The sequence below is a fragment of the Fistularia commersonii genome, chromosome 12 (assembly GCF_037954325.1).
Source record: "Fistularia commersonii isolate RoL2024-O1a breed Wild chromosome 12, RoL_Fcom_v1.0, whole genome shotgun sequence".
Lineage (NCBI taxonomy): Eukaryota > Metazoa > Chordata > Actinopteri > Syngnathiformes > Fistulariidae > Fistularia > Fistularia commersonii.
In genome coordinates, this window is record NC_141295.1 from 7,110,176 (window position 1) to 7,130,458 (window position 20,283).

The 20,283-nt window shown below is 37.9% G+C and overlaps 3 protein-coding genes across 5 annotated transcripts; 1 reads left to right on the forward strand and 2 right to left on the reverse strand.

Annotated features, from left to right (window-relative positions):
• Window positions 1-716: 716 nt before the first annotated feature.
• dnaja1 (DnaJ heat shock protein family (Hsp40) member A1) lies at window positions 717-10,377 on the reverse strand. 2 transcript variants are annotated; one of them, XM_086156773.1, is made up of 9 exons: window positions 10,244-10,377; window positions 9,471-9,622; window positions 8,959-9,151; window positions 8,600-8,704; window positions 8,032-8,259; window positions 7,841-7,955; window positions 2,828-2,943; window positions 2,355-2,455; window positions 717-2,256 (listed from the first exon to the last, which is right to left on the reverse strand). In XM_086156773.1, the coding sequence occupies exons 2-9, from the start codon at window positions 9,600-9,602 to the stop codon at window positions 2,032-2,034; spliced, it is 1,215 nt and encodes a 404-aa protein (XP_086012899.1). In that variant the 5' UTR covers window positions 9,603-9,622; window positions 10,244-10,377; the 3' UTR covers window positions 717-2,031. The 2 variants fall into 2 exon arrangements, with proteins under 2 accessions (XP_086012899.1, XP_086012900.1); XM_086156774.1 differs by lacking the exon at window positions 10,244-10,377 and having other exon boundaries at window positions 9,479-9,621.
• Window positions 10,198-13,682, forward strand: aptx (aprataxin). 2 transcript variants are annotated; one of them, XM_086156776.1, is made up of 7 exons: window positions 10,198-10,580; window positions 11,402-11,448; window positions 11,542-11,820; window positions 12,330-12,389; window positions 12,497-12,723; window positions 13,212-13,315; window positions 13,416-13,682. In XM_086156776.1, the coding sequence occupies exons 1-7, from the start codon at window positions 10,451-10,453 to the stop codon at window positions 13,568-13,570; spliced, it is 1,002 nt and encodes a 333-aa protein (XP_086012902.1). In that variant the 5' UTR covers window positions 10,198-10,450; the 3' UTR covers window positions 13,571-13,682. The 2 variants fall into 2 exon arrangements, with proteins under 2 accessions (XP_086012902.1, XP_086012901.1); XM_086156775.1 differs by having other exon boundaries at window positions 10,218-10,580; window positions 11,542-11,793.
• A 2,425-nt stretch (window positions 13,683-16,107) lies between these two features.
• On the reverse strand, window positions 16,108-20,283 carry scpp1 (secretory calcium-binding phosphoprotein 1). Its single transcript, XM_086156777.1, has 7 exons — window positions 20,113-20,283; window positions 19,727-19,781; window positions 19,374-19,421; window positions 19,101-19,148; window positions 17,542-17,583; window positions 17,050-17,109; window positions 16,108-16,963 (listed from the first exon to the last, which is right to left on the reverse strand). Exons 1-7 carry the CDS (start codon window positions 20,130-20,132, stop codon window positions 16,418-16,420), a joined length of 819 nt encoding a protein of 272 aa, XP_086012903.1. The 5' UTR covers window positions 20,133-20,283; the 3' UTR covers window positions 16,108-16,417.

Below are 20,283 nucleotides of genomic sequence, written 5' to 3' on the forward strand. Positions count from 1 at the left end.
GCCTTTCTTTTATTATTTAATACTGTTATATTTTCTGTAACTCTGGCACTGCAATTTCCTTCGGGATTAATAAAGTTATTCTTATTCTTATTAACAGACTTAATAAATTAATTTGTAAGGGCAGCAAGGTAACAGTGTTGAAGTGTGACTCTCTTAACAGTGGTGTTGAAGAGAATGTTGTCTGAGATTGAGGGCAATTCTCAACAACCCCTCATACCCACTCCATGACATGCTGACCAATGGCAGGAGCTCATTCAGCAGCAGACTGATTCCACCAAGGTGTACTACCAAGCAGCACAGGATGAAATTCTTGCCTGTAGTGAAACTGTACAACTAAAGCCAGAAATAACACCCCACCTCTCACCTCTTGTCATCTGTCATCTAATTCTATTCATTTTTAACGTACTAAACCTGGACACAATTTATATTTTATTATCTTTAACATCTTTATTTATTCTTGATAATCTCTTTCTATTTATTAGTTGGATCTCTTTCTGTATAGAGCACTTGAGAACACCCAATTTCCTCCAGGATCAATGAAGTATTTCTGATTCTGGTATTTCTCTGTATGTGGCTTTGTGATCAATGAACAACTGGTCCAGGGTGTCCCCTGCCTCTCTCCCAAAGTAAGCAGGAATTGGCTACCACTCCACCATCAACCTCTCTGCAAGATAAGCATTTTATACAGTGAATGAAAAAAAACAATAAACAGATAATGCTGCTAGCTAAATATTTTATATTCTAAAAAGTTCAACAATTAAACATTTGACCACAAAAGACCATACAATGTAAAAGAATAAAAACAGTGAATACACCTCCTCCAATAAAAAATAATATTGGTAGAAGCAACAGCTGTAAACAAATAGACTATAATTTGATCTTTTGCCAGATGCAAGTGGTTGAAATGTTTTTACTAATATCTGCCTGCTTTCTGCTGAAAAGTTATCTCAATCTGCAATTTCACTAGCACTTTACTTAAGTGGTGCTGCAACTTCAGAATGACAATAATAAGTAGCTGGAATCTTTCAGGTTTCAGTATGAAGTTACTTAAATTACTCCCACATACTAAGAACTCAAATTTTAAAATTGAATCTGTTCAAAAAAAAATGCTCACTGAAGTCTGTCATGAAAATCATGAATATGGGTCTTCAGCCAATTAATAATTGGTAAATTGTCACATAATTCTTGAAAAAAAATAAAAATAAAAGGAGAGCAACCAATGTCACCCAAAACTTAAGTTCCAACATTCTGTACTTACAGCCTAAACTTACCAGAGTGAGTTTGATATCTTTCAGTTCAGATCCATATTGGCTCTAGATATTTACATTTTAAAATTTTATTGATAGCAGAACCTTAAAAGCATTTTAATCCATTCAGCTCAAAAACAGTGAATCATTTTATCACTTCTTTCTGGACCATAAAAAAAAACGGGATAGAATAGCTATTCTATTACTCAAAAAAAAAAAAAATCACCACAATGAGGGCAGCGTTAGCAGAACAGACTACAAGTGCATCAATCTCTTCATAAATATCTTCTCAGAGTTTTAACCTTGACACTGTACAAATGTGAAATTTTAAATTAATATCTTTGTCACACTCTGCAGCTTCCTCACCTTAAGGAGGTAATGAGCATGAATTCTCAAAGGCATTCAATCCTCAATCACATCTCCAAGATCTGAAAATAGGGGTTCACAAATAATGAACCAAACCACCAATAGACAACAAATTGATGTAGTAACACTATGGTTAAATCAATTTATATTTGTAGCAGTTACCATGTGAAAAAGTATGTAGTCTTTATAGGCTTTTTCTTCTCTTTTCTCAAAAAGAAAAACACTTTCTCAAAGACAATGAGTAGCCCCACTTTGGGGTGTTGAAACTGCTCCTTCCAAAAATGAAGAATAATCTGGATGGCACTATGATACAGTTTTATGAAATTTGAAATAAAAGTGCAAATGATCAACAAAAAGGTGCTTTGTTTTTAAGAGATAAGGGATTGGTCTTCTGTAATTTAAACAAACCAGATGTGATTTAAGACATCTGGCACTGAACTGCATTGCTACCATCAGCATCAATGCAGTATGGCTGAAGATTATGTCGTCTTCTTTTCTCAAAGTCACAGTCCTCCAAATCTGTGTAGATATAGATATCATCATCCATATTGTCTGGCTGCTCTGCATTCATTGTGACAGGGAGGTAGCGCTCCAGCTCCTTGAGCTTATGCTTTGGAAGAAAGTTGGCTTTTGGAAACACCACCTAATGGAAAAAGTTTAATTGCATTAAGTTTTTGCAGCACAGCACAAAGTCCTCACAATATTTCAAAAAGGCATGAGAAAAAAGTACCAGTTTCTTACAGAGAAGTTAATAATGAGGCGCCCTTTCTCAAATGGTCTACGATACATTGGCATCCCTTCACTGCAGACGCATTTTGTGTCTCCAGGTTTTATTAGCTCCCCTGTGGTAAACAAAAACATAACAAACAAAATGTAACTGTATCATAAAGAAAGTTAAGAAATGTTTGGCAAAAGAACAAATCACTTGTACATGCATTATCTTGATGTTAAAGGGGCCTCAATGCCAAGGTTTTTTATATCACAGATATGGTTTATCTTCACAATGTGAAATGATGTGATGTCACAGACAAAAGTCATGCAATTGAGCAAATGATGCCTTCTGCGAAACAATTTGTGTTTAGTTTGATACTATCTGTGTTCTTGTGGATATTGCAACTTATTAGCCCAAGAACAATAAGCATCCCCTGCACAGCCACTGAGCCATATGAACAACAATGGGGAGGGCCATCTGTTTAGTAAAACATTAAATTGACCTGGATGAGAAGTTACAAGAAGAATCCTGTTGTCCAGTGTCTTAACAGGCTTCTGGAAACCACACAAAGCTTCTACCAACTGTAACTCCATCGACATAACCAGGTCTCCACCTCTCCTGGAACCAACAGCAAAAATATGATTACAAGAAAAAAGTTGAAATATTGTAGCAAGTGGTGGATTTAGCGCTTTAGTAATGACAAGGCAGGTGTATTGCAAAGTTACCATATATTTTTAACAGCTATAGATTAAGAGCAACGGCAGCAGCCCATTAAACTGTCTCGCTACCTCACTAAAGAGTTGTGAGATAACTAAACCTTTTACAACATGATTAAAACATAAAGACACAATAACTGAATACCATTCACCAAATAAAAATTAATCTTTAAAATGTGTCTCTATGTCCCTACCCAACATCCCACAGTCCTTGCCTCATTTCCATATCTCCCCTCTTGGCCAGGTGCTCCATGCACCCCAGACGCCACAACACTCTCTTCCAGTTAGATGCGTTTGTTCATGACGAAGAGAAAACATGTTACTATGGAGGCCATTTTTGATGACATAATTAGCTTGATTAAATATTTTGTGGTACCTTTTGTGCTTATAGGTAATGCACTGCAGGATAATGTTCTTCACTGAACTGGTTTAAAATGCTCACAGTAATCAAAAACAGAATACGTTTAAAATGAAACCAAGTTTAAAATGCAAACACTACAGAAAGATTAATGTCTATCCATCCATCCATCCATCCATCCATCCATCCATCCATCCATCCGTCCGTCCATCCATCCGTCCGTCCGTCCATCCGTCCGTCCGTCCATCCGTCCGTCCATCCGTCTGTCCATCCATCCGTCCATCCGTCCATTTGTCCATCCGTCGTTTGTCGCTTATCCTGCATTCAGGATTGCGGGGGACGCTGGATCCCAGCTGTCAATGGGCAAGAGGTGGGGTACATCCTGGACTGGTAGCCAGTCAATCACAGGGCCATAAATACAGACAAACAATCATTCTGGGTGTTTTTCCCAATTTTTTCCAATTTCCAATAATTGGAAGTCCAATGAGGTCCACAGTCCAATGATTTTGGACTGTGGGAAGAAGCCAGAACCCACGCAGACACAAGGAGAACATGCAAACTCCACACAGAAAGGTTAATACTAGCTAATGATTAGTCTACATCAACTAATGGATGATGAAAGAGCAAGAGTTTGAGTTGAATATTAAATGACAGTGAGGTGATGAGTAGATAAATAGCTGAAAATATATGAAAAAGTAGTATGTCTAGTAGCTAGTGTCTTGACATCATCTGGAAAATAGTATCTGACCAGACATTCCTTTTAAAACTTATGAAAACAGCTGGAGACATCTTCAGCTCAAATTTTCTTGAAGTACTTACTGAATCATATTGCCACATTAGCAAAATTCTGAACATTTTTACACTAAGTAGCTGACTTAAAGCTGAATGCAGAAGTTCACCATATTTATCCTGGGATTGTTAAACTTTTACCAGTAAATTCTTCGAGCAACTACAATTAACTTGTTGCTCTTAGTTACTTAGTTACTGTTGTGGAGCTCTGGAGTAGCTCTATGTTACTTGATGGCCATTAATTCAAATGAAAAGATGCACAGCCTGACTCTACAGCCAAACAAACACAAGGCAATTGATGGCTTCCCTGTTTTGAACAAGCGCTGAGCAAGTCATCGTCCTCCACCTCCAACAACTAGTGGAGAGGGCTGCCACTCAGAAGGCATTTTTGCGCAATTTCAGCGAGTCAGCATGTTATTTTTGACCTTCGCTGGCAAGTTGGTGCACGTTGCACCTCACATATGCACGGCACTTTTATCCCATTAGACGGCTACGAGTTCAATTCTGACAAGTTCTTCACCATCCCAACAAGCATGACACAGCCGGAGTGAAACAAATGGAGGACCTGCACTGTTTAATAAAACTACAAAAAAATAATAAAAAAAAAAAAATAGTAAGAAAAATCAAAACAAGAAACTAATAGAAAAAGGTTTTCTTACATTTTATTTTTATTAGTTTTTTTAATTAGTTTTTGAAAAGCTTTTAAAGCTATAGAAAGATATGATTTTGCATTAACACCACAGAAAATGAATTGATGATCTTCAACTGATACCAAACAGTTTTGCCTGAAGTACAAGCAGTGTTTTCCATCCAGTAGCAATTAGAGGACACAGCTGTCATTCTTAATGAAGGTCGAAATGTTTTCAGCTGCAATCATTTTTCCAAAAATAGTCAAGGCGTATTCTTCTTCTTCTTCTTTCGGCTTTTCCCTTCAGGGGTTGCCACAGCGAGTCAACTTTCTCCATCTAACCCTATTCTCTGTATCCTCCTCTCTCACACCAACTACCTTCATATCCTCTCTCACTATGTCCATAAACCTTCTCTTTGGTCTTCCTCGAGATCTCTTGCTTGGCAGCTCCAATTCCAGCATCCGTCTACCAATATATTCACAATCCCTCCTCAGTACATGACCGAACCATCTCAGTCTGGCTTCTCTGACCTTCTCTCCAAAAGATCGAACATGTGCCGTCCCTCTGATAGCCTCATTCCTGATCCTATCCATCCTGGTCACTCCCAAAGAGAACCTCAACATCTTCATCTCTGCAACCTCTAGTTCTGCCTGCTGTCTTTTGGTCATTGTAACAGTTTCTAGTCCATACATCATCGCTGGTCTCACCACTGTCTTGTACAACTTTCCTTTTATTCTGGCTAAAAGTCTTCTATCACATCGTACCCCTGACACTTTTCTCCACCCATTCCAACCTGCTTGGACCCGTCTCTTCACCTCTTTTCCGCACTCTCCGTTGCTCTGGACTGTTGACCCTAAGTACCTGAAATCCTCCAGCTTCTTGATCTCCACTCCCTGTAGCCTCATTGTTCCACCTGAGTTCCTCTCATTCACACACATATATTCTGTTTTGCTGCAACTAACTTTCATTCCTCTCCTTTCCAGAGCATACCTCCACCTCTCTAGATTTTCCTCTACCTGTTGTCTGCTCTCACTACAGATCACAATGTCATCCGCAAACATCATGGTCCATGGGGATTCCTGTCTAACCTCATCTGTCAGCCTATCCATCACCATTGCGAACAAGAAGGGTCTCAGAGCTGATCCCTGATGGAGTCCCACCTCCACCTTGAACTTCTCTGTTACCCCTACAGCACACCGTACCAGTGTCTCACAGCTAGCATACATGTCCTGCACCAGTCTAACATACTTCTCTGCCACTCCAGACTTCCTCATACAATACCAGAGCTCCGCTCTTGGCATCCCGTCACATGCTTTTTCTAGGTCTACAAAAACGCAATGCAACTCCCTCTGATCTTCTCTGTACTTTTCTATTAGCATTCTCAACACAAATACTGCATCTGTAGTACTCTTCCTAGGCATGAAGCCATACTGCTGACTTCTGCTCTCAGTATAGTTTCCAATACTCTCTCCCATAACTTCATTGTATAGCTCATCAACTTTATCCCTTGATAGTTGCCACAATTCTGCACATCCCCTTTATTCTTAAAAATAGGCACCATCACACTTTGTCTCCATTCTTCAGGCATCTTCTCACTCTCTAAGATCCTGTTGAATAATCTAGTCAGAAAATCTACCGCTGCCTCTCCTAGACACTTCCACACCTCCACAGGTATACCATCAGGACCAACTGCTTTTCCACTCTTCATCCTCTTCAATGCCGTCCTCACTTCACTTTTACTAATTTGTGCTACTTTGTGGTCTACAATAGTCCCCTCTTCTACCCTTGCCTCTCTTTCATTTTCCACATTCATCAGCTCTTCAAAGTGCTCTTTCCATCTTCCCATCACTCTTCTAGCATCTGTCAATACATTTCCCTCTCTGTCCTTAATCACCCGGACCTGTTGTACATCCTTTCCATCTTTATCTCTCTGTTTTGCCAACCTGTATAGATCATTCTCACCCTCCTTACTATCCAACCGAGCATACAAGTCATCATAAGCCCTTTGTTTTGCCTTTGCTACCTCTGTCTTTACCATTTGCCGCATCTCCCTGAACTCCTGTCTGTTCTCTTCAGTCCTCTCAGTATCCCACTTCTTCTTTGCTAACCTCTTTCTCTGTATACACTCCTGCACTTCCTCATTCCACCACCAAGTCTCCTTATCTACTTTCCTTCCAGATGACACACCAAGTACTCTTCTACCTGTCTCCCTGATAACACTAGCTGTAGTTGTCCAATCATCTGGAAGCTCACCCTGACCACCCAGAGCCTTTCTCAACTCCTCCCTGAAAACCATGCAACACTCCTCCCTTTTCAGCTTCCACCATTTTGTCCTCTGCTCTGCCTTTGACCTCTTCATCTTCCTTGTCACCAGAGTCATCCTACAAACCACCATCCTATGCTGTCTGGCTACACTCTCACCTACAACTACTTTGCAGTCACTGATCTCTTTCAGGTTACCTCGTCTATACAAGATGTAGTCTACCTGCGTGCTCCTACCTCCGCTCTTATAAGTTACCCTATGTTCCTATTTTTTCTGGAAAAAGGTGTTCACGACAGCCATTTCCATCCTTTTTGCGAAATCTACCACCATCTGTCCCTCTGCATTCCTATCCTGGATACCAAATCTGCCCATCACTTCTTCATCCCCTCTATTGCCTTCACCAACATGTCCACTGAAGTCTGACTCAAGCTGCATTACTTTATGTTAATATTAGATTATAAAGTAAGGATGCAATTCACTGAATTTTAATAAGGGGTGCACACATACTGGCCCCCAATCAAAAGTAATCTAAAATTCAATGCGAAACGTTAATCATATTGACAAAAAACAGTCAAACTGTGATAGGAGTTAATCTGATTCTGAGAAGGAAATTGTTCTGAATAGGGTAAATTAAAGGACTTTTTACTGTATTGATGAAAGGTTGAAAAAGAAGATATTTCCAAGATGTGGAATTTACTGCCCCTTTTTATACATATAAAATAAGAAACAAAAACACCCTGGATAACATTGAGTCCATTACCTGACATAAAATGGATGTTCCTGCTGGTCCAGGACAAAGATGACATCGCCTGGCTGAAGTCCTGGTCCCTGATCACCCTCTCCATGGAAAACTATTTTCTGCCCATCTCTCATTCCTGAGGAGGTTAACATGGGGTGTGCCTCATTTTTATTTTAAAATTACATTATCAACAGCACTTCCTTCACTCTCACCTATATCAATATGGACCTCTAATATCTTCTTTTGTCGTAGGATCTTACGGCCTCCACATGCTTTGCAGCGATCCCTCTGAGTGATTCTTTGTCCTTGGCCATGACAGTTGTGGCAAATGATGGACACCTGCTGGACCAAACCCGGTGCTAGTTGGTGCATACGCAGCTGCATGCCCGTACCATGACACACCACGCACATCTGAGCTGGTCCTCTACGACTACCGCAACCTGTTATTACAAGAACAAGATTTTTAATCTGGTTACCAACATTTTACTTCTTTTGCTTTATTACTTCTTCATATAAGATAAGAATGATTGATAACATGTTAAAAAAATATAAGCTATGGCATCTTTACTGTTTATACAATTTTCTACTATTATTTATTATTGTTATTTTTGTTATTGTTGTTTTTCTTGTAACTCTGGCACAACAATGTCCTTCGGGATAAATAAAGTTGTTCTTATTCTTATTCTTAAAAAAAAAATCTTGATGAAATATATCCTGAGATTAGTAGGCAGTAAAAATTTACCTTTCACTCAAAACATTTAGTTGTGTTTTATGGCATACCTTCACATCTTTCACAAACAGCATTTCTCTGGATAGGAATTTTTCTCGTGGCACCATTATATAGATCTTCCAGTGTGACTACGATCTGATGCACAAGATTCTTTCCTGTAGTTACAGGAACAAATATTCCAGTGTAAGACTTTTCACAGATCATAAGATCATAAATACAGACAGATATACATAAGGCAGCATGTATATTCTAATCAAATGGAATTTAAATGACTCTTTCACTAAGAATATCACCTACCATCAAGGATACTTATTGTATTATCTAATGCTATGTCAATATGCCAAATGAAAAAACAGAAATACAAACTAGTTACTTCAGGCACTTAAATTTATTTTCAGTATATATGTACCTTTTCTCTCTCTGTGCATCTGAAAACCTCCAAAAAACAAGTCAAAGATATCTATGGGTGATGAAAAGCGTCCTCCACCAGCACCACCACTACAATTTCTTCCTTCTTTTATGGCTTTTTCACCCCCTTTGTCATAAATCTCTCTCTTCTGTGCATCTGACAACACTTCATATGCCTGTGAGATTTGTTTGAACTACAAAGGAGCAAAAGCAAGAAAGTGAGAAATATAACACTGCTTATTAAAGAAACAAAGAACTTCTTTGACAAGATCATATTTTGTTTCAAAGTACAATTATACAAACATTTAAATACCATTTAAATACAATTTAAATAATCTAATAAAATCCTATGCCTAAAATCAAAACCTGTTTAGATTATGAAAGTATTTGTAAAAAGCCATTGTCCCATGATTTTCATTTTAAACTTCATCACAACATACAGTCTATCTCTCAGCCATACAAATTTATCTATGTTTCAGAATTATTTTTCGAGTGAAAAATTAATTTTCTTACCTTCTCACCTTCTTTAGGATTTTTGTCAGGGTGATATTTCAAGGCAAGTTTGCGATATGCCCGTTTAAGTTGATCAGGAGTCGCATTAGGCTTAATCCCTAATATGTCATAGAAGCCTGTTTCCTTGACCATGTCTACTGCTGATTGTTTGCCTTCGTAAAGAAAAAAAAAGTTAAAAGCTGTCATATTCAGCAACAATTACTGAATTACCTTACAATTTAATATACCACACAAAAACCATATCTGTAGGGAATCTTATTTTAAGGCAAAACATTTTTTACAAATAATAAAGACGAGATGCTGGGCTTTTAAATGTGTGTGGCTATTTTACAAAAACTGCCCTCTATTAAATTGACAATTGACAACACTCTACTCAGCTCGTCTAACAGGTAAAGTCGCTAACCTTTGCCGACGTCCGACAGCTGCATCGTGAATGTTTACTTAAGATTAAAATTGAGTGTTCTATTTCATCTTCAAATTCGTTTTTACTTGATACGTTACTAACCGAGGATATGAACATGAAGGAATGTGTATAATCCATTTCCTCACTATAGATATTACACGGTATGTATTAATTATGTTATTTTACCTGGTTTTAGCATTAACGAGGTTTACTCTTTGAGGCCCAGCCTGTCAGCCTGACCAATGAAAAAATAGCGTATGCTAATGCACTAGCCGCCACTCAGCTAACTGTTATCTGAAGATAATCCAATCTTTCACGACGACACGGGTAAAAACAAGACATAAACGTGCACTTGCAAGATGAATCTTACCTTTGATGATACACGTATATGGGCATTCATATGGAGACTTTTGTAAACCGCTCTTCTGGAATCTTCGCTGACACGTAACAACAATCTCGTGACGTATTTTTCACACGACAAGACCACAGTCTCCGAGTGAACAAAAGAAAGACGCTGCTCAATCTAAATGCGACCTTTAGGTTGTGTCTCTGCGATTTCATTGCATAGAATGTTGAAATGCCAAGTTGTTGGCTTGTCAGTCAGGAAGGAATTCATCAACCCATCAAACTGGCTCATCTTCAGGCAGTTGTCCTCGGTCGAGGTCCAGAAACGACTATTAAAGACAAAAAATGTTCCCGGCAGCAAGGTAAGCAAAGTATTGGGTCACCTCACCTTTGCAGCTACATATAACTTTCTTGATATATGCAATATTCTATTTTCACGTCTACATTATGCTCAACCTCTCATTGGAAGTGATGTTTTAACTTGTTTCTCTTGGCTACTCCGTTCGTTTGGTTGCTATAGCGAATCAACCTCTCTAACCCTATTCTCAGTATCCTCTTCTAACACCAACTAGGTTCATGTCCTCTTTCACGACATTCATAGATCTTCTCTTTGGCCTCTTGGCCTTCTGCCTGGCAGCTCTAACCTTATAATCCTTCTATAATATATTCACGTTCCTCTTCTCTGTACATGACCAAACCATCTCAGGCTGGCCGCTGACCTTATCTCCAAAACATCTAACATGTGTTGTCTCTCTGATGAATTCAATCATGATCCTATCCATCCTTGTCACTTTCAAAGATGAATCTGCTACCATAATCACCATAATTATAATGGCTACCTTTCCCTGACCACCCAGAGCCGTTCTCAACTCCTCACTGTAAACCACATAACACTTCTCCCATTTCTGCTCCTTTTCTTTCCTCTTCACCTTTCTTGTCACCGTATCAACTCCTACAAACCTCCACCCTATGCTGTCTGGCTACACTCACCCAGCACTACTCTACAGTTACTGGTCTCCTTCAGATGACATTGTCTGCACATGATGTAGTCGGTGTGTGCTCCTACCCCTGTTCTTATAAGTTAACCTATGTATTTGCATCTTCTGGGAAAAAATGATTTTTCTAAAGCCATTTGCATCCTGCTTAAATTAAACTAGTGCAATTTTTAACCCTTGTCACCCAGTTGAGTTGAAAGCGGATTGCAACAAAGGTTATGTCAAAGTTAAGCAGGTAAGAAGCATAAAAATACATTGAAGTATTGCTGTAAACTCATCTTTGTTTTCAGCCTTGTTTTTGACCAATGTGCCCCTAATTATTTTAAAGCTGGGCTTGAACCCCACCTGCATTGACACCGTGCCGGTGGGACATGGTAATGTGGTCCAAATGAAGCCTGGGCAGCAACTTTGTATGGTCAATCAACTCTACTCCTACAATATCCTGTTCAAGGAAGATGTGGAAGGCAACCCCAAAAGACCAAGAGAGCTGGCTTCAGTGAAAAGAAAGAACCTCACCAAGAGTTCTCATGTGATATCAGCTAAACGAACAGAAACAAGTTCGGGAGCTAAAGAAAGTAGTGTAAGCGAGGAAAATTGGGCTACACATGCTCAATAATGTTTGTTTTATTGATCATATCTCAATAAACTAACTCACTCTGTCTAAGTAAGCACTTAACAAGCAAATTAATCCTGACTCAAACCATCCCACATCTCTCAAACAAACATATTGCACATAACTACATTAAAGCCATGTTGTACGATAACACATATTTGCCATTGTGTCAACTAGAGCCATTGCACAGCTGCTCCTCACTACAAAATATAATCACATCTTTTTATGTATTGTAGATATAACCATCCTATATACTATGAACTATTGGTCCACTAGAAGTTGAAGTAATTCTGTTAAAGGTGAAGTTTAAAACAATATTGTTAAAAGTTTAACTCGACTTGCTCTCAAGTTTGATTCAGATGGCAATTTTGTGTCAAAACTCACCATATTAGAAAGCCCACAATGCAAATAATTACATGAAATTTGATATGATGGATTCCATGGCTTTGCTGCAACATTATGTTATAATATCCAAACAGAATGAAAAATTACATTTTTTACAGGATAGTGCTGGACATTGGAGTCATGGGCTAAAGATGTCAATGCATGACCCTAAAATGCAGGTGCATATTTAGTTTTTATTTTTTCAATATGGATCATCTGAATTCTTGGCTGTGCTTTTCCCTCCCATAGTTTGACTTGTGACTAAAATCAGATTTCATTTCCAAAGGTATATAAAGATGACGAAGTAATCGTTATCAAAGATAAATATCCAAAGGCTCGTTACCACTGGTTGGTTCTTCCCTGGCAGTCCATTTCCAGTCTGAAGGCCCTACGTGAGGAACACTGTGCTCTGTTGAGACACATGCACCAAGTTGCCGACCAGTTGATTCGGCAGTGCCCACATGCTAGCTCACTGTGCTTTCGTCAAGGATACCATGCCATCCCCAGTATGAGGTCAGTCATAACAGTCTGAGGTGTTTGATTAGTTGTAGTTTATCAATTTTTTGGAAAAGAAGAGAAAGCAAACTGAATGTCAATGTGTGATTTCCATCTTGTTTAAACAATGTGAAGACATTAAGAAGACTTATTTATTGAACTCACTTTTTAGTCTTGTCTTCATGGTGAAGGTATCACTCAAAAAACATTTTTATTAACCACATTTGAAAGAAAACCTTCAATTGTCTTCATTGTCCCTTGTGGAAACCTTCCATTATTTGCCTGTGTATTTATTTTGGCTACATTAAAGGTTACTATCTCAACTTCGGTTTAAATAAAGTCCAACAGAGAAAACTTCAATGCTTTTTTTCAATCATAGCAATCACACAGAACTTTCTATTTAGCTAAGGTAAAGCCAAGAGGTTTGTTTTCGGTAAAACAAAAAGTTTCGTGAAAAGTTTTTTTTGTTGAATTAATTGAATGAAAAATATGTTTGTACCTTGCAGTCATTTACATCTCCATGTAATCAGCCAAGACTTTGACTCTCCTTGTTTGAAAAACAAAAAGCACTGGAACTCATTTACAACGGATTATTTTATTGAGTCATGTGGTGAGAGTTTTCATTTCAGCTATTAGAAATATTACAAGATTGCATGTTATTTGAGTGTTCTGATCAGTTGGTTTGACAAAATGCTTTTTCTAATCTACAGATGTCCTTGAGATGCTTGAAACAAATGGAAAGGTCACAATCAAAGAAGGCACTAGTGAGTTGCTGAAACTACCTCTCCACTGTCACATGTGCAAAAAAGAGCTCCTGACTATCCCAGCCCTGAAGTTGCACCTGAAGTCTCACTTCCCCAGCTAAGAATGTGCTCTCAAACCCAGAACATCCAATTATTAAGCATTAGGATGGGAATCTTCTTGTGTTTGGCATTGGGATTAATTGTTTATTAAAAATCCATGATTTTTGAAAACTGCTTTAAATAGAAATGTTGTTTTTTATGGTTTCTTAATGCCCCACATGAACTTTCTACACATACAAAGTGCTTATTTTTCATTTAATTTGTATGTAGGGCCTCTGTTATAAATAAAAATAGTTTTACAAGTGCTGGGTTAACACCATCCTTAGATCGCAAATATTTTCATACACATGTAGATATGTTTAGAAACAGCTTAAATGGGTCTTTTTTTATTCAAATGCTGAGGATGTCTTCTAATTGGATAAATTCTTGCTAATATTTATAGAAGGATCACATCATGTGTAAGGAATATTTCATTTATCAAGTTTTCTTAGCTATCTTGGATGCGACAAGTGATAGACAATAAGGGTAAAATCAGACATCAAAAAAGGTTTGATTTACTCAAAATCGAGGTTTTACACTACCTGGTTCATAGAAGACACTAGAGCTTGTGTTTTGAAAAGTGACCGAAGATTGTAGAAACAAAACTTATAAGACTACCAGTACATTCATACTATGTTAGTACTTTCTAGTGTAACTGATTAACCTCCTTTAAAAGTGGGTTTCAAAGAAAGCTCAAATTTCGATCTTTTTGTTAGCAAGAAATTACAGTACCTGCAATAATTCTTCCTACTGTAAGAAAAAAAGGTATTAGTTGTTCAAAGGTTTATTGAATTTTGAAATCAAAAAGTAAAATATCAAATTTGTCAGAGGTAAAGAGTTTGTCGCCACCTAGTGAGCCAAAGAAGAAAACACATGGTATTCTAATAACTCTCCAAAGGGAGTGCCATTTCGTGATGGGGAATTCTATTCTTTTACTGATTTTAATTTATAGTCACCCTTTTTCTGAGTAGGGCTCAGTCATCAGCGCGTTGTTTGCTTTGCAAGTGGGGGGACTATTCTCAACAAAGTGATTCGTTCATTGAGTTAATGGATGAGTTTTTTTTTTCATGAATGGGAAGGGGTAAAGTGAGCATTCTGTGATTAGTTGTTTAGTGCTCACAATAGGGAGGGAAAGGGGGACATGGGTTCAAACAAAGAAAAACAGCTGTCGCTCTGCCTGAAAGGCCAATACAGTGATGGTATATTATACACTCACTGGCCACTTTATTAGGTACACAATGCTAGTAACGGGTTAGACCCCCTTTTGCCTTCAGAACTGCCTCAATTCTTCGTGGCATAGATTCAATAAGGTGCAGGGAGCATTTCTCAGAGAGTTTGGTCCATATTGACATGATGGCATCACACAGTTGGTGCAGATTTATCAGCTGCACATCCATGATGCAAATCACCTGTTCCACCACATCCCAAAGATGATCTATTGGGCTCCTTGGTACCAATTGAGCATCGTTGCAACGCCACAGCCTACCTGAGTATTGTTGCTGACCATGTCCATCCCTTTATGACCACAATGTACTCAACTTCTGATGGCGGCTTTCAGCAGGATAATGCGCCATGTCATAAAGCTGGAATCATCTCAGACTGGTTTCTTGAACATGACAATGAGTTCATTACTCAAATGGCCTCCACAGTCACCAGATCTCAATCCAAAGAGTGCCAAGAAAATATTCCCCACAACATTACACCACCACCACCAGCCTGAACCGTCGATACAAGGCAGGATGGATCCATGCTTTCATGTTGTTGACGCCAAATTCTGACCCTATTATCCGAATGTCGCAGAAGAAATTGAGACTCATCAGACCAGGCAACGTTTTTCCAATCCTCTGTTGTCCAATTTCGATGAGCTTGTGCAAATTGTAGCCTCAATTTCCTGTTCTTAGCTGAAAGGAGTGGCACCCGGCGTGGTCTTCTGCTGCTGTAGCCCATCTGCCTCAAAGTTCGACGTACTGTGTGTTCAGAGATGCTCTTCTGCCTCCCTTGGTTGTAACGGGTGGTTATTTGAGTCACCGTTGCCTTTCTATCAGCTCGAACCAGTCTGGCCATTCTCCTCTGACCTCTGGCATCAACAAGGCATTTCCGCCCACAGAACTGCCGCTCACTGGATATTTTTTCTTTTTCAGACCATTCTCTGTAAACCCTAGAGATGGTTGTGCGTGAAAATCCCAGTACATCAGCAGTTTCTGAAATACTCAGACCAGCCCTTCTGGTACCAACAACCATGCCACGTTCAAAGTCACTCAAATCACCTTTCTTCCCCAGACTGATGCTCGGTTTGAACTGCAGGAGATTGTCTTGACCATGTCTACATGCCTAAATGCACTGAGTTGCCGCCATGTGATTGGCTGATTAGAAATTAAGTGTTAACGAGCAGTTGGACAGGTGTACCTAATAAAGTGGCCGGTGAGTGTACAAGCGCAGTTATAGTATTGATCCAGTGTTGAGTTTGAGATTGCGCACGCAACCATGGCATTACTAGCTCCAACCTCTGAACAACTTTTCATCTACTTTTGAAAATCTACCGATTGATCACACACACTTATCAAATAGTACTATTTGCTCTTTATTTGGGAATCTAAAAGTGGTGATAGTTTGTTTTCAAAATAAACCTAAACAATTCATGCAATTACTACTGTAATTTCTCTTTGCAGACAATATTTCTAAATCTTGTGACTAAGCATGACACCATTGCCACTCCATATATGCCCTTTACACAAATAAACTATACACACACAATGAAAGCAAAATATCCAAAGCTAAAGCAAAACATTCAAATGTAATTCGTGGAGCATCCCGACAATAACAGTGTTTTCGTTCATGGTTGGACACATCACATACCATAACTTCATTGTCTATGGAGAAGGACCCCCCCAACCATCGCTGAATTGCACCCTGAGATTTTCAACTAACAGCTGAGCATCATCACCTATATCCTGGAAGAAATACTCATCACTTTCACAGCTCTGGGTTCCATTGAAACAATCCTTGATCCGCTCTATTTCAGTGCTGTCACTTTCACTGCTTGCTGTGCTTTTAGTTGCATCACTGTTGTCTCTGGACTCACTGATCTTACTTGTTTCACTAGATTCACTGGCATCAGGTTCTTGACTACTAGTGGTCTCACTGCTGTCACTGTTTTTACTATTCTCTGTGCTACTGTCAGTTTCAGTGCTCTCCACACTCTCACTGCTATCCAATACTTCATCTTTATCTAGGTTTTTACTGATGGAGTCACTGTTGTCTGCTACTTTGTCAACTAGCTGCAGGAACGTGTGCTCTCCAGCCGTTTTATTTCTCTGTCTGAATCTAAAGTGATCCAAATCCACATTAACATGAGTGTTGCTGATGGTCTCAGTGCTTAGGTCTCTGGTGACACTTGGTGAATTCTGAATCCAATTCTGGTGAGGGGAAACAAGATATTGTGTAAGTCTAGTTTAGATTTAGCCACAGTGGTTAACTTGGTGTCTGCTAAATTTTGTTATACTTTTCGGATATTCTCCTCACTGCCCATGTTGTCATCTCTGGTCTCAGCCGTGAAGCTAACCTGGAAAAATACAATAGAAAAATAAGACAAAGAATTTTTAGGTTAAAATTAGAGATGACAGTATACAATGTTTTTAAAAAGCATTTTCTCTAATCCTATCATTTTCAGGTTGTTGATTGTCATTTTTTTTCTAATATCTGTTAAAGACAGAAAGAAATGCTGCATTTGATTGATTTTTTTTTTGTTATACTAACATTTGAGCATTGTCGATGGTTTTTTGACCCATTGACAATTTATACAGAGAAAGAAAATCTTTAGTTTGTTTTTACCCCATCATCTTGAGTTGACTGCCGGTCACTCTCATTTTAGGTGTGTACAGTATTTACAAAATCACATTATAAGTATGAAGATTAAATATAATTTACCAGACATTACAGTGTGTACGAAATTGTGAATTAGGTATGAATAACAGAATGTTTTTTTTCATCATACCTTATATTCTTCATTTGCCTGAATGCTGCTCTCCACTGATGTCTGTTACAATGATAAAATCATAAAAACATTTATTTTGACTGTAATACTGTAATGTAAGTAAGATGCTAGTATAACATGTGTAAATAACTTATTTTTCCTCATCCTCTTCAAGTGATTGAAGGCTATTTCCCCTGAAGTCTGAAAATTAGTAAATATTTTATTTCCTCCATCATAAAATGTGTTAATACAATTAGATGATCAGTCATGGACATCATCGGTAACATGTAGTGTCTCACTAAAATAATTTCTAAACTATGATTTAACATATAAAACCCAGCCCAGTGTTACTCTGAAGATAATTGAATATTAATACAATCAATGAAACAAAAGTACATTTATAAAAATCACTTGTAATTAAGTTTTTTGATAACTAACACAAATATCTACAATAGGCATGGGCAAACTACGGCCTGTGGGACAGATACGGCCTGTTGGGCTTTTTACTCCGGCCCGCCAAACTTGAAATTTTATAGAAATAAATCTCATATATTTTACCTTTTCTGTGAAATACCCATGTTCCTCATAGACAATGACATTTGTTGGAATGTAGTGTGTTACTCTTTATGTCACTTTTTCGCTATGCCCTTTGAATTCTTCTGTAAAAATGAGTTGATCAAGGAAGCAGAAAGTGGACAGTGAATGCAGAGTGTTTAATAAGGACTGGACAACAAAATATTTTTCACTGAAGTCCGATCAATGGCCGTATGCCTGATACGGCAAGGAACTGCCGCGGTTTTCAAAGAATACAAGTCATTTGTCATGAAGCATTATAACTACAGCCTGTATGTTAGAAAGCAGTCACAAGAATGGGCAGCCACGGCTTAGACAATTTTTCACAGACAAAATGCGATTAAAGAGTCGAGTACCAAAGCAAGTTTTATGCTGGCCTCCAAATAAGTGATTAGCCATGTTTGTAAATCTCCGGAGGATGGCATATAAGAGACTGACAGTGTTTGGTTCAACCTAAAAACACCAACAAAGCCCTTCACAGATCCAATTTAAGTGAACGACTCTGATCCAAACTAACTCCAGACTTTGATGCACTGGAAAAAATGTCCAAATCCTTTTACTCATTGGCTTTTACCTGTACTTCTTATCTATGTCGTGTTACTAGCTCACACAAGTACTCCATCCATTTGTTCATGGCCTAGCCCCTCTCAATTTTAGAACCCATTTCAGCCTGCGAGTGAAAACGTTTGCCTGCCCCTGATAACCTTATCCCAAACGTGTATGATGCAACCCACCTTGTCCTCTGAAGTAGATTCAATTAATTTAGAGTTAAATAAATCTGACATTATTTAATTTACATTTACTTTTAAATATGATGAGGGAGTGTGATTAATTTTGTCTTCCAACCAAACATTTTCAAAATACTTGATTTGAGGTGATACTTTAGTTATGAGTAGTACTAACATTGTTAAACACACACTGAGGTGAAAATAAGAGTAAAGGTGAGAAAAATAGATAAAAAAAAAATAACTGAATCAACCCATCATATCAAATTTAGATGGTATGACCTGCGTCTCCGGACTATCAGATGATTGTGAAGCAGACAAACTCTCAGCCTGGAAAACAGAAAGAAAGGAATGTTACTCTGTATCTACCGCTCAACATTATCCTTAACATTAACAACTTTGACATTCATTCATTTTCATCAGCTAATGACATATCTCTATGTCTAATGGAAATGAAAAATATTCTCGATATTTCAGAAACAATACCTTTTTCAACATTTATAAAATCTAAAACATACTTATATAATACAATAATGTATCTCTGAAAACACTCACCAAGTTTGCTTCAAATTTGTTTGATTCCAAAACATCATTGAATGAGATCTATCAGAAAAGGGACAGATATTACAGAAAGAAGACACTCCTGAAACATTTTCCCAGAAGTGGTGTTTATCAGTTGGTGTTATTGTATACAGCTACAAAAGTTTCATTTGATAAGGACAGAATTGATTCTTATTTATTATCCCACTAATGATGGAGTTGGCAGCACTTGAGGCCATGTAAAAATGTCAAATATTTAACCTTAATAAAACTCCATGTTTTTAAATTACCATTTTTATAATGTATTACATTCCTATTCAATAAATAATGTACTTAATTATATTATTGCTATTAATTGAAATACTTACTGGGATAGCATAAGAGGCCCCAATCAGGAAAAGTGTTATGATAGCAGCCTTCATTCTGAAACAAATCACTGAATTAATAGGCTTTTAAATAAGGTGCTCTTACATTCTATCTGGATTAAAGCGAATTCTGTGAAACACACTACAGGATGCAAATCCATCATACATTTATGTAGTGTGAAAGAGTTTTATCACAAGTTTTATCACAAAATGTAACATTTTTCTTGATTTTTCTTAGCTCTCTTAGTTCAGATTTAATGTGAGACCCCCAGAATTAAGTTTAACATTGAACTATGAAAAATAAATCACATAGAATTAATATGTCAAAGTGTATGCTAATTTTAAAGAATTATTTATCAAATTCAACAATTTTTAATCATAGCTATTACCTTTGGGTCCCAGTTAGCATAAAACGCTGTCAGTGGTCCCTGTTCAGAATTTGTTGCAGTAAACAGTAGAACCAGAGTCTTTTCTAATCCTTGAAATGAAACTTGTCTCAGGCTATGCTGAAAGAATGTAAGCATGCCTCTGTATTTAAGGAACTACAAATAAGTTTTGGT